Raw genomic sequence first — 12,370 nt, forward strand, 5'->3', positions numbered from 1 at the left:
TGATTTTTCGGCCCAAATTTAATTGCGGAATTCGATAGAAAGGTGTTCCCCGTCGTCGCCGTTTACTTCGTTTTTCTAGGGCTTCAGCCTTTATAATACCTGCAAGAAAAAGTTGCCGTCGCCTCCTCTCCTGCTCCGCCGTCTCCCCAGTTCCTGCTCTGCTCATACCACCAACCTAAGGTGCCTCACTACGCTCTCCTGTCGTAGATTTGGATTTATTATTTTAGCGTTAGTCTACTTCGCTGTCGCGCAGATCGATTTGTTTTCCTATCATGTCGAAAAAAACTCAACGTTTTGTTGATTATTTAATACAGTCATATTTTCGTTAACCAAGTTTTTATTTGCTTAGAATTTTAGCTTGCCTTGTGAATTTGTTTGTTGTTACGGGCATCTCGATTTCTCCATGGACCTCTGATCTAAACGATTTTGAGCGGAGTTTAATTGCCGATTCTCAATAAGAATGTACATGTGGATGCTGATTCTATGACCAAGGTTGTCTTATTTCATCGTCTATCCTGGTTTGGATTGATGATAATCTGCTGATATAAGGTCCATAGGCAGTGTAGGAAGTAGAAAGGTTTGGAGACGAAGCTATAAGCATCTTTTACTTAAGCTGGGTGATCTTACTAATCATTATTACTAGAACATTCATGATCTGTGGTGTTCATGTATGGAATGAACCAGTGTGCCTCAATAAATCACTGGAAAAGAATGATTTTGAATGGACTGAGCCGACTGCTCATCTGAAGTTTGCAGATTCAAGAAGCTCTTGACCTGCAAAGATGACGCTGGAATCGGTCTCAACAAGGTAGGCACTCAATCCTGGTAAGGCTTGTGTGATTCCAGCAAGTGATATCCTTGGCATTGGGACTTACCAGACAATTTATATTTTAGAAGATGTGGAATCATGGTTTCAAAGTATACTTAATGGGATGTTGGCCATGTCAACCCCTGCTACTTGGTACGAGCAGGGGAGCAGCCTCTGATCTCAATCGACCTTGGCCTTAAATATGAGGTGACTAGTTGCAATAAATGTGGGGCGGCCTAATACACATGCGCCAATAGTGTGGAGATTCAACTTGTGGATAATTGTTGTTCATACACCCATTGACTCCTAGGATGTTGAGGTCATTGTGCGTTGTGCAGAAGTTCTCTGGGAACCTTAGTGAAGTTCCATGTTTGACCTGGGAGTCAGGATTTCACTAAGATTACCCATTGTTGGCTGTGAGGGGAAATGATTAGGTTCCTTCTTAACTGCAAATACACATTTCAGCTCTCCTTGTGCATGGTTGAATTCGGGCTAGAACTTTGTCCAAGTTGGTCCATGCCAGCCAAGACTTCATCCCGGTCCATCCCCTGCCCTATCAAACATGAATTGAATTAGCAAAAGATAAAGTTTAAGAAACTTCATTATATTATTTGTCTCCCCCCCCCCCCCCCCCCCCCCCCCCCCCCCCCCCCCCCCCCTTTGTAATTCATTGTTAATTTATAATACCTCCATTTTCCCCTAGAGTATCCACTTTACCCCTAGTATGATTAATTTAGCCTAATTTAATGACTTATTTTACCTTTTCTTTTAACAATCATCTCTACTCAAAAACATTTCAGATAATCATGGTTGTATATATATATATATATATATATACATAAAAGGGGATATACATACAATTTGCCCTCATTTGCAATTAGTTTTACAGTAGTGAATATTTGGTAGTTGATGGAGTGTTGTCAAACAAAAGGAGTTATTGCAAATTTCATATAGGTATAGCCACCTGAGCTATAAATTGGAAATTTTTGTACTGAGGAATTCATTGTGTGCATCCTACATGACATGTTTGCAATCTAAAGAACAAAGAAGGATAATTTGTATTATATCACTAATTATGGCATGGAAACCCAGCATAGATCTCAAGAAATAGCAAATGTCCCAAATATAAGCTTTTTGTTGTTGTGTGCATGCATTTTGTTGTTGAAGAATGTGTTTTGAAGCAATCAAGTGGCAGTCTTGCCACTATGATCTCGCTGTTCTGATAACTTTCCATTTGGAGTTCAATTTTCCTGCATGTTACTGTGCCAGCTTTTAATTTTTAAGCTTTTTTGGAACAGAAGTTTAAAATGTTAAATGGTTACTGGATTGCTAGAAATTGATGTTGCATTGGCCAAAATCAGTTGGTCTGGTCATGGTTATAGGGTTATTTAAAATAGGGCCTGAGATTGGTGGATTGGAGCTGAGAACAACCTTCTGCTTCTGCCTGTGAACTGATTATTTCACGTGATCATGACCCTCAATAGAACCAACTCTTGCATCTGCTTGGCCTTGTATCTTCTGGATGGCAGATGCATTGCACTACGACAGAGTATTAGACTTACCCTTAAATCCTGATAATTCCCACTTCCTTGTTTTTTTACTTGACTTGTTATTGTGATTGTAATGTGGTATGTTGCTGCATCTTTCAGTAAGAATGGACCATCAAGTCCACATTAACTCAATGTAGTGTGCCTTCTTAGAGCTTCAGTTGTAAAAGTAGTAGCTTTTATGGTTACATTGGCCCACCACAATATTGTTTCTCCTACCTGGATAATTGCCTCTCTGTTTTTTCAGATGATTGACGATCAAGACTTGGGGTTCTTTGCCAATTTTCTTGGCATATTTATATTCATCTTGGTGATCGCTTATCACTATGTAATGGCAGATCCAAAGTATGAAGGAAACTAGTGCTTGAGGAAATGGCATCTTTGTAGTTGCCACGGTAAACACTTATCGCTTTGTAGTGGCAGACCAAAGCATGAAGGAACCAGCGCTTGAGGTAATGATGTTTTAGTACTTGTATTTAAATGACAATCTTTACAAGAACAATTTATATTTTGTTATGGTTATAAATGTCTTTTGAGACAAACTTGCACGAATTTGCCATCTTGATAATGAGAAACAACTAGCTTTGTGTCAGCTATTAATTCATTACTTGATGAATGCTTCTCTCTTCAGCTTCAGCAGCAATATTAATCATTAAAATGTTTATTAAGATGTAAAGTACGTGAAGTATGATGCACAGAAACATGTCAATAAATCTTCGCGGATACCTTTACCCTACTTCACATCTCCTCTCCTAATTGTGCATGCATGTTGTGTCATGATCTTGCAAGTAAAGTTGGTCTTGTTGGACCAGTATCATCATTGCCTCATGCACAATGCCTTGATCCAAGTATGGCACTTTCTGTACTATAGTTTGCCAAAAGCTATTTCAAATAAAGTCTTCACCATAAGTTTCTTTGCCATAATCCGCGTAATCTAATAGTTTGGTTCCATATGGTTAATTGGTTTTCTGTTCCTTTGGTTCGAAGAGCTTGGTGATTTCCAAAGCACCAGATTGGTTTGAGGAACTCGGAATGAGAACTTGGTATATTGTTCCTTTGTTTTGTTTTTTGTTTCTAATGGTTAATTGTTTTTTAAAAGAGGGGTCTTGATGATTAGGAAAACTGGATTGCCATTCAAATGTTCGGTGTGATAAGATGTTCCACAACATTGGGCACCAATAACTGGTCTCCCCTGTTTCTCATTATTGCCACTTCCACGCCAACAAAAGTTTCACCTCCAATTCAAGTTTTGCACGACAAAGCTACTCGATGGCTTTGTCTGATCAGCCATCATGCCATGGCTTAAATTTTGCACGTAGAAATCCACTTAGTCCAATTAAGCACTCACACGTGTGTGATGATGAGGGGGGACCTTTACATTGACCATTATAATCTCTCCTCGAGCCTCTACCTAATCACTACCCACGTCTTTTACATGCATGTAGACCTGACAATAATAATAATAATAATACTTTTAATCATTTTTTAAAATGTCACAATTTGTTGAATAGATATCCCTTCTTTTCCCCATCGAATTTGAATCGGCAATTTCAATAAAAATGCCATAATTTGTTGAATAGCCCCGTCCCTAATGGTTTTAAAACTGAGTTAAGTCTCCGGAGCAATGATATAACGGTAGGACATCCAGATTGTAACTCAGGGACTCACGGTTCGATCCCTAGCTACGGCGTATTTGCAGGAATTTTTTTTATGAGGAACGCAATCAAAGGATGCTGGGCATTGGATTGGTCGCCGTATGCGCTTCCCGATTTATTCTGGTGGTCGATGAAAAATTTTTACACGGATCGACCACCCCCAGAGATGTGGCTCTAAGATTATCAATTTTTTTTTTAACTGAGTTAAATCCAATATGCATGGTTTAAGTTTTGTTTCACTGATCCACATCCTCTTTTGTTGACTATTGAATGAATGACTAAAGTCAGTCATGGCAACACACTCCAAGGTAGAATAAAAAAATAAAAAAAATTAAAATTGAGGAGAAAAACAATTGTGGTGTTGGTACAAGTCATTGGAGTTGGTGGGGCTGCATTACTCCGGGCATTACGCATGGGAGCATGGATTCTCACTTCTCACCACCCTCTTCCTTTCTCTCTTTTTCTTTTGCAAATCTCTTTTTGGAGTTTATTACAGAGCGAGGCATGCAGTGCATGCACCAATTCCTCTCCTCTCTTTCCATGGTGACCAAGAAAGGTGCATGGTGATGGTGGGTGCATTTAATTTTCTTGCCTTTTCCCCCTTTTTTTTTTACTTTGTTTTTAAAAAATTAATATTTTTGTAAAAGAAATAATAATAATAATAATAATAATAAAAGTTGTGGTGCCTGTTGGAGAATCCACAAACCATGCTTGCAAAGCTTCAAGGTGTATGTGTCCTTTGCTTGCGCACTGCAAAGTGCAGGGCCCTTCCTTCGAGTCTCCTCCATTATGAATCCTCCAACCACACACAAGGGAAAAAAGGTCTTGAGCATGCCTGGTTTTGTGCCTCACGTCCTGCCAAACTTTACTAATTTGGTCAACTATTGACGTTGCAATTCCATTTAAATGTGTCGATTTCAGATGATCAACCACTGAAACTTGTTGCAGGTTTTGTCAACCTGTTCTTATCATATGAAGATTAGCAATATCCTGTTTAGGTTGACTTTGTAGGATTTTGAGCACTCATTTAGCGACTTTCATCAATCCCCCACACAGCACATGTTCCTCCTCCATAAACCCTAAAGTAGGGTGCGTACATGTACCCCATGCCACTTCAAGTGTAGACCTCAAGGGAGTCCTTCCCTTAATCCTTCTTTTCTTTTGTTCCCTCAACCCTAAGCAAAGGCAGCATGACCCCAAAAGAAGATTTAAAAGCTACTTTGTTTAATCCTTGGGGGATTAAACTAATTGTGAGCAAATCTTTCACCCTTAGCCCTTAAGATTTGGTATCATACCAAGCTGTCTTTGATTAAGTTGGTCTACATGCATCTTTTGTTATTATTATATGTGGCCTGATGAGGTTCCTGCTTTTTCCATGGATGGGCTCGCTGCGATTCTCCATTTGCTCATGGGTGATTATAACCCTAAAAATATTTTGCTGTAAAAAACACTGTCGAGCACGAATTTTTATTTTGCTCCTATGATTTTATTTTTAAAATAGTTTTCGCCAAACTAATAAACATGGTAATCTGCTCTCTGTTTTCATCTTTTTAATTCAACAAATTTTCATGTCATTTCTGAAACTTGAAACTATTAAACTTGTGATGTAGAAAAATATCTTCTCTATAGTGGTCAATTATAATTTTTTGATGTACCTTCTTACAGATAATCATAGAACTGATCGTATAAAGTTCTTGGTTGGTGAATTTTATTTTTTTTTTATTATAATTAAGCTTGTGATGTAATTATTTTTAAATACAATGACAAAATATAATTTTACAGGAAAAGAAAATTGAGATAAGAAAAAGTGCAACAAGAATATATGCCTTTTCGTAAAGTGCATTTACACTTAACTTTTTTTATTATTTAAGTATCTTAAACAATCAATTTAACTCTATGAAATTTTTTTTATCAGTCATCAAATAAATTTAGAAATATAAATGATACGTCGTTAATTTCAAAATTATCATCCCATGAGAGAAAATTAATTTACAGTATATCATAATTAAAAATTTATTTATAGATATCTGATTAACTATGAAAATAACAATCTTTGCCGTTGTGTTGTATGATAGTCGAGGCGTTGGACTTTAACCTTTTAAGATAAAAGAGGCTTGTTATTAACTTTTGAAACCATATTTTGTCTTATAATTTTATTTATTTTTGTTTCTACCCCTTTTTCATCCTTTTTTTGATTTTATTTTTTTAATAATGGATTGAGTCTTTTTTTTTAGCTTGAGCTCCTCATATTCCTCTTGTCCACTTTCTCAACCTCAGTGGAAATCTGATGCAGCATAATCATAGTCAAAATACAATATTTATCTCTTGCCAATTCTTCTAAGAAAAAAAGAAAATACAATTGTCTTATGATAAAAATATAATATTATTCAATTTCACCTTCGTCATAATAACTCTATATATGATTGAAGCCAACTGAATCATAGTGAAAATGTATTTAAAAAAAAACAGAAGCCTAAAATTATATTTTCCCCGTGTCAATTTGTTCATGGGCATTTCTTCAATGCAACATAAAAGGTGAGGGCAAAACAGAAAATGCACTGTTCAAACTATGGTTTGTGGCAACAAACTTAACTCGAGTCAACCGGTTCTTTGACGTTAAGACCTGAAAGGGCAAAAATCAATCGAAAACTACATCATTGTACAGTTAGAGTACTGGTATATTCGCGCAACCATGGAGGGCATTTTAGTCCTTGGGATTTCCATAAAGAGCCACGCCTCTGCGCTTCCTCCCCTCGTGATCGCTCAGCGCCCACGAAGGAAAGATTCGTCCTTTGCTTTCTCTCGTGATCGTTGCCTCGCGCGCTCGAGCGCTTCCCATCAGCGCGTGTGATTCGGTGCTTTTGGTGTTCGGCATCGACGCAGAGGGGTAAGATCCGCGGTGTTCCCCGAGAAATTGCGTCTTTTGTCGAGCTCTTTTGGTGTATGTTGTGGGAATTTCAAGTTATCTCGCTTTGGGTTCTTGAATCAGTTTTAATCTGATAAGCCATTTGTGGAGTCTATTGGTTTGGTGAAATATGACTAATGTCGTGCTCGAAAATCGAGTCTTTGTTCAAACTTTTCCTGGTACGATATGTCTTGTTGCTTATTTTCTGTTGATCTGGAAGCTTTCTTGTTTTGAGGGTTTTGCTCAATTTAAACTTGGAATTCTTAGTAGTAGCTCATACTTTAAATCAACTTAGACTTCGGTTTCCTTCCAGCAATTGCCTTCATGGAGATCTTTTCGTGTTAGTTGACGATTCCTAGGAACTTACTTTGTGATACACGAAGCAGTTGTTGCCCATATTATCTAGGTTCGACTGCATGTGTTTGATCTTTTTTGGTGATAATCAAATATTTCCTCAATGTATTGGTTATCCTTCTAGATTATGGAGATTAAGTTGCAAATTTTCACCTTTTTTTTTTTGGATTCCTTTCAAGTTTTTGTTTAGTTTGAACAAATTGAGAACCGACTGTGCTTTGGAACAGCCAACTGTTTTTCTATGTACTTTTTCTATAAGTTTGGTCTTGAGATTGATTGTTGTTGCAGGAGTTACAAGCAGTGAGAAGTGGTGGAATACTCAATTTTGGTAGCAAAAACTTTAGAGCAGTATGCGGTGGCTGAGTCTATCGGTGGATTTTTACCGCAGACTGATTTCTTTGAACTTGTATTGTAGGGTGATTCTGTAAATCATTTCTTCTTCCTCTTTTTTTTTTCTTCTTTTTTCCTTTTAGCATTCTCCTCTCTCCTTTGTGGTCAGGTATTAAAACTCCCTTTCCTTGAAAAGCTCTCTTGAATTGGTTCTAGTTTACTTGTTTAGGCATCAAAGGCCTCTTTTATTTGAGATAGCAAGAACTCCAAGGTTTTCTTGCGCTCCTCCTCCATCTTACCTACAAAATCTGCAACTCTTTTCTTGTTCAAGTATCGTTTGTGTTCCTTTCCTTTTGATTTCTCTGTGCTTTCAATTGGTTTCCTGGCGGTCTGGTTCGTTTTTAGAGGAGAGAATTGTAGGAATGGTGTGTCAAGCAGCAACAAGAACCGCATTCCGAGCTTTAAAACATGAGAATGGAATTGCTGGTAGCACCACGATAATCGTTAGGGTCATTGCTTGCTTCCAGCCATTGCAAGATTGCCAGGTAAATTGAAAACCCTCAATTGGATATTGTTGAAAAATAATAATGATAATGATAATGATAATAAAAGAAGCTATTTTCACTGGCTTGATTAATTTATTCATTTTCAACAGGCTGAATACTTCCGCCACCTCCTGAAGCCTGTCACGTAAATTATCCTGTCGTTTGCAGTTCATCTTCAATCCAAAGATCTTGGTTTTCTTGTCTTCTTCTTTTGGTAGGATTGTGGGAGTAATTTGCATTACCATTTACCTGAGGTAAAACATGAATTTTTGTTAAAGTTCTGATTCATCTTGCCCATCATAGTTGTTTCGTGGATATATTTAAATCAACTAATACTTGTTTCAGGTGATTGATTTGGGGATTTGTTGATGGAACAAGAAAATAATCCCCAGCTTAATTCGCAGTGCACACTTTGGCAATTTAGCAACATGATCTCTGCTGGAAACCATACACAATTTGTTACCAGGCCTCAGAATTCCATTTCAATGCTCTCCACTGCATGTGTTAATCCATCTACTAGCGGCTTTCCGCTAACTTATTCAATACCTTTCCCTGATTTCTACACCGATACTTATTTCCCGAAGACCTCACCTTTGATTCCTCCTCTGATCTCATCTCACAGGGCTCCTCCTGAATTGTATATCTCAGATAAAAGATACTTAGTTTTTGATCAGCTAATAGATGGAAGGAGCTTCATCTTTAGCTCAGCTAGTGGCCCCATTCCATGCATCGATTCTGTGAACCCAGGTTTCAATCTGCAGGGAAATACTGAAACTAGTGCTTCCAATGGGCCTGGAGCTGACGAGATGCATGAAGACACAGAGGAAATTGATGCACTGTTATACTCAGATTCCGATTTCAACAATGGTGATGAAGAAACTAGCACAGGACACTCTCCAGCTGAGCCTGAGATAATGGAAAGGACCTTTTCTGAGGTAGCTAGCTCTGTTCCTCCAACAAAGAGGAGGAGAGTTGATGTGGATGATGAATTTGATGCATCACTCATAGATACTGCTAGCTCCCAACTACTCCATTGCCCTGATATACCTACAGAACACAGGAACAAAGAGGATGATAACAACACTGCATCTAGCCGCTTTGAAGTAGTAGGTCCTGATCAGAATGAAGAGAACAGGCAATTCAAAAGAGCTAAAATTCAGGAAACACTTGGCATACTGAGAAAGATCATCCCTGGAGGGAATTGCAAGGATGCAGTCACCGTCCTCGATGAGGCCATCAACTATCTCAAATCGCTTAAGCTGAAGGCCAGATTGTTGGAAAGTTTTCCTTAGCATCTATTCTAGGAGTGTCTTCTTACTAATGTCTCAGGTGAGCTTATCATTTACATTGGTAGTAGCACTTTGATGGAACACCTTCCATTGGTGTTATGAAAAAAAAATGAGGAGAGTGAAGGGCTTTCACGTGCATAATTCTAGTAACTGAAGATGTGAATCAAAACTCTAGAGGTCTCAACATTGCTGGAGTTTTGGGTCTTGATGGTGGGGGATGGAGGATATGATGGTCCAATAAACCATGACTATGCCTTACTGTTTGTTTGTGTGAAGGGAGGATTCCAAATTGTCGCAAAGCTTCTTTTGACCAAAAGGAAATGATGGGTCATGCTAGGAGTGCGCGTGTGGGATGGGTCTACAGAAAGCAGGTCTACGCGCACCTGTTGTATATGTCGTGGTGGTTCTGACTTTATCTCGGTGAGTGGGCTTCTTTAGACAGTAGAATAGAAGCGCAGTGAAAGAATGAAGTCTGGTCATGCAGTGCAACTTTAATGATTTTCTGAGAGCTGTGGAGGATATGTTGCTTTTGTTGACATGGGGGAAGGCAGGCTAGGCTCATTCATTATCTACCTTTCTTTGGGGTCATTGTTTAGAATATTTTGAAGACAAAGGCATTCGGGCTGGATGAGGTTGTGGTCTCCACTGATCGGTTCCTTTTTCACAAGTGGATGTCGCTGCCTTGTTGGAAGGTCTAGTTCTGGTTCACCTGTGGAGCTCTCATTGCTTCCTGTATTATCCTTCCCCTCCCTAGTCCCTTCGTGGTCATTGTCAACTATGGTGGCAGATATTGTCGACCCATGCCATGAGTGTTTCTGCTAAGACTTCGCGTGCCCATGCGACGGTTTGTGGCCATTGTTTCTGACCAGGCTTGGTCGTCTTCTACCTGAGCCGCCGCGAGGAGTCGTCTTCTTCTTCTTCTTCTTCTTCTTCTTCTTCGCATTGACTTGCAGTTGGCATCTCCCTGGATGAAACAGATGCGTTGGCCTTCGATATGTTTATTGTACGTGGCTTATGCGTGTGCTTTGTTGTAGTACTTGTGTCCTACTTTTTGCTGGTGCATGCTTCCAGAGATGTAAAATATTTTATTATGTTTGAATTTTATATTAATTTAAATACTTTTTTTAGGTAATACTTTTTGAACATAATACTTTATTATGTTCGAAAAATTATATATAATGGATCCTTTCTCGGGATCCTTGAAACTTCGTGTACAGTGTGAACTCCAAACGTTTTCGGTAACCAAAGTCTTTGCCCTCATTTTCCTTGACAAAGACACGCCTTCTGCTCCAACCTTCCATTTAATTCTTCTGATTCACCAAATCAATAGCCCCACCATCGTGGCCGAAAATTCCACAATTTGCCACCTCCGAAAGCTACCTCCTCCTTCCTAATCCATCCCTCATTCTCCTTTCCCCACCTCCTCTGTTCCTCCCCAAGCAGCAAAAAGATCAGATTTTTAACTTCTCTCGCAAGCCAAGATCGGATTTTTACTTAAGATTTGCTGATCCGACGACGATGGTGAGCAAGGGAGGTCTGTCGTCGCCGGCGAAGCCGCCGGCGGTCTGCTGCATGTGCGGCGATGAGGGGTTGACCCAGGAGCTCTTCAGGTGCAAGCTCTGCCTCGTGAGGTCGCAGCACAGGTAGTCCTCTGCCTTACTGCCTTCTAATCTTTCTGCCAAGATCATGCTCATGCAAAACGGGATTAAAGGAGCAATATTTGGTCTTTCCGATCCATTAAGTAGCTCCATCTGCAAGAGATATGACTTTGTGTTGTATTGGATGTTTCCATATATAACAAACAAATTAAATAATTGATCCATATATTCAAAGATTAATCCGGAGAATAATTATGATTCTGAAAATAACTCTCAGAAGATCCATCTTACTAGTGTTTTAGAAATTACTTCCCTTTATGACCAAAATTATGATCTGATAAACAAGGACTATGATCATCCGGCTTACTTTTATGTCGACAGATATTGCAGTAACCAATACCCTAATGTCGAATTCTACACACTTTGCAATTGGTGTTTGAGAGAAGGATCAAATTCTTCTGGGAAAGAAGCTGTCAAAGAAGGATATTCCAATTTTAATGCCTCAAGCATCTCTTTCTCCGGCAACGACGACAGTAATGATACTGATAATGACAATAGAGAGGTTAACAATAACAATACAAGCAATACTACTAATGCTAGTAGTAGTACTGGCTCAGGAGTGAAGCTTCACCGAGTTCATTTATCGTCGCAACTCGATAATCCAATCAAGAAACCAAGGATATTATTGAATAGATCTGCCTCGGATGTCACGGATCGGATTAGATCGACCGGAGAGTTCTCCCCTAGATTGGGCAAGGCAAGGCAAGTTTTCAAGGCAAAAGTAAGAAGATATAAACTCTTGGAAGAGGTCTCTAGTTAGAGTAAGAAAGAAAAAAGAGAGTCTATACTTTGAAATGTTTTTGACAAGTTGATAATTTAGTCTCATCATTTTATTTCATATAATGGCATAAAATGTATTGGTCAACATGGTTGCAGTATGATAGATTATAGCAATTCATATCACCTCCATCAACTACACTATTCTTGAATGTTTTGGATGATATATAGAATGTTGAGTGAACCATTGGTTTTTTTTATATAAAAAGTAAATTATATATCATCAAAATGGTTAACCCTTTATGTGTCCAAAGATAGTCATTCATTTATATGAATCCATATAGATGAATGTGTACCCTCGTGCATATCATCCTCACAGCTAAATGATCAGTACTGTTAGACATACAAACTACAAAAAAATCAACCAAGCACGCTTCCAATCTTGGGTGCATCATGATCCAATCCGTCATATGTAGAGGTGGTCTAATGCATCCATTGGTATCTTGCCTATCATCCTCTAATGATCTATGTCCATCATGATCCAGTTTGCCATGTGCAATCT

General features: G+C 38.7%; 3 protein-coding genes across 3 annotated transcripts; all 3 read left to right on the top strand.

Moving 5' to 3' along the window:
• The first annotated feature begins 2,602 nt into the window (after window positions 1-2,602).
• Window positions 2,603-2,947, top strand: LOC141843209 (dolichyl-diphosphooligosaccharide--protein glycosyltransferase subunit 4A-like). Its single transcript, XM_074731252.1, has one exon. The coding sequence runs from the start codon at window positions 2,603-2,605 to the stop codon at window positions 2,714-2,716; it is 114 nt and encodes a 37-aa protein (XP_074587353.1). The 3' UTR covers window positions 2,717-2,947.
• A 3,835-nt stretch (window positions 2,948-6,782) lies between these two features.
• LOC141842714 (transcription factor SAC51-like) lies at window positions 6,783-10,501 on the top strand. The gene is given in 4 exon segments (XM_074730741.1): window positions 6,783-6,897; window positions 7,558-8,144; window positions 8,490-8,502; window positions 8,505-10,501. Coding segments are annotated over 3 exon segments (1,068 nt in total). The 5' UTR covers window positions 6,783-6,897; window positions 7,558-8,021; the 3' UTR covers window positions 9,437-10,501.
• Window positions 10,502-10,778: 277 nt separating this feature from the next.
• Window positions 10,779-12,004, top strand: LOC141843302 (uncharacterized). Its single transcript, XM_074731367.1, has 2 exons — window positions 10,779-11,076; window positions 11,413-12,004. Exons 1-2 carry the CDS (start codon window positions 10,952-10,954, stop codon window positions 11,849-11,851), a joined length of 564 nt encoding a protein of 187 aa, XP_074587468.1. The 5' UTR covers window positions 10,779-10,951; the 3' UTR covers window positions 11,852-12,004.
• The last annotated feature ends 366 nt before the right edge of the window (window positions 12,005-12,370 follow it).

The sequence above is a fragment of the Curcuma longa genome, chromosome 12 (assembly GCF_044706935.1).
Source record: "Curcuma longa cultivar G26 ecotype Majalengka, Jawa Barat chromosome 12, ITB_CL_G26_1.1, whole genome shotgun sequence".
Classification (NCBI taxonomy): domain Eukaryota; kingdom Viridiplantae; phylum Streptophyta; class Magnoliopsida; order Zingiberales; family Zingiberaceae; genus Curcuma; species Curcuma longa.

Excerpts from the sequence above, each read along its gene's own strand:
- LOC141843209 (XM_074731252.1), top strand. The coding sequence starts at position 2,603 with ATGATTGACGATCAAGACTTGGGGTTCTTTGCCAATTTTCTTGGCATA.
- LOC141843302 (XM_074731367.1), top strand. The coding sequence starts at position 10,952 with ATGGTGAGCAAGGGAGGTCTGTCGTCGCCGGCGAAGCCGCCGGCGGTC. Across the intron at positions 11,077-11,412 it reads CTCGTGAGGTCGCAGCACAG|ATATTGCAGTAACCAATACC; the intron begins GTAGTCCTCTGC and ends TTATGTCGACAG.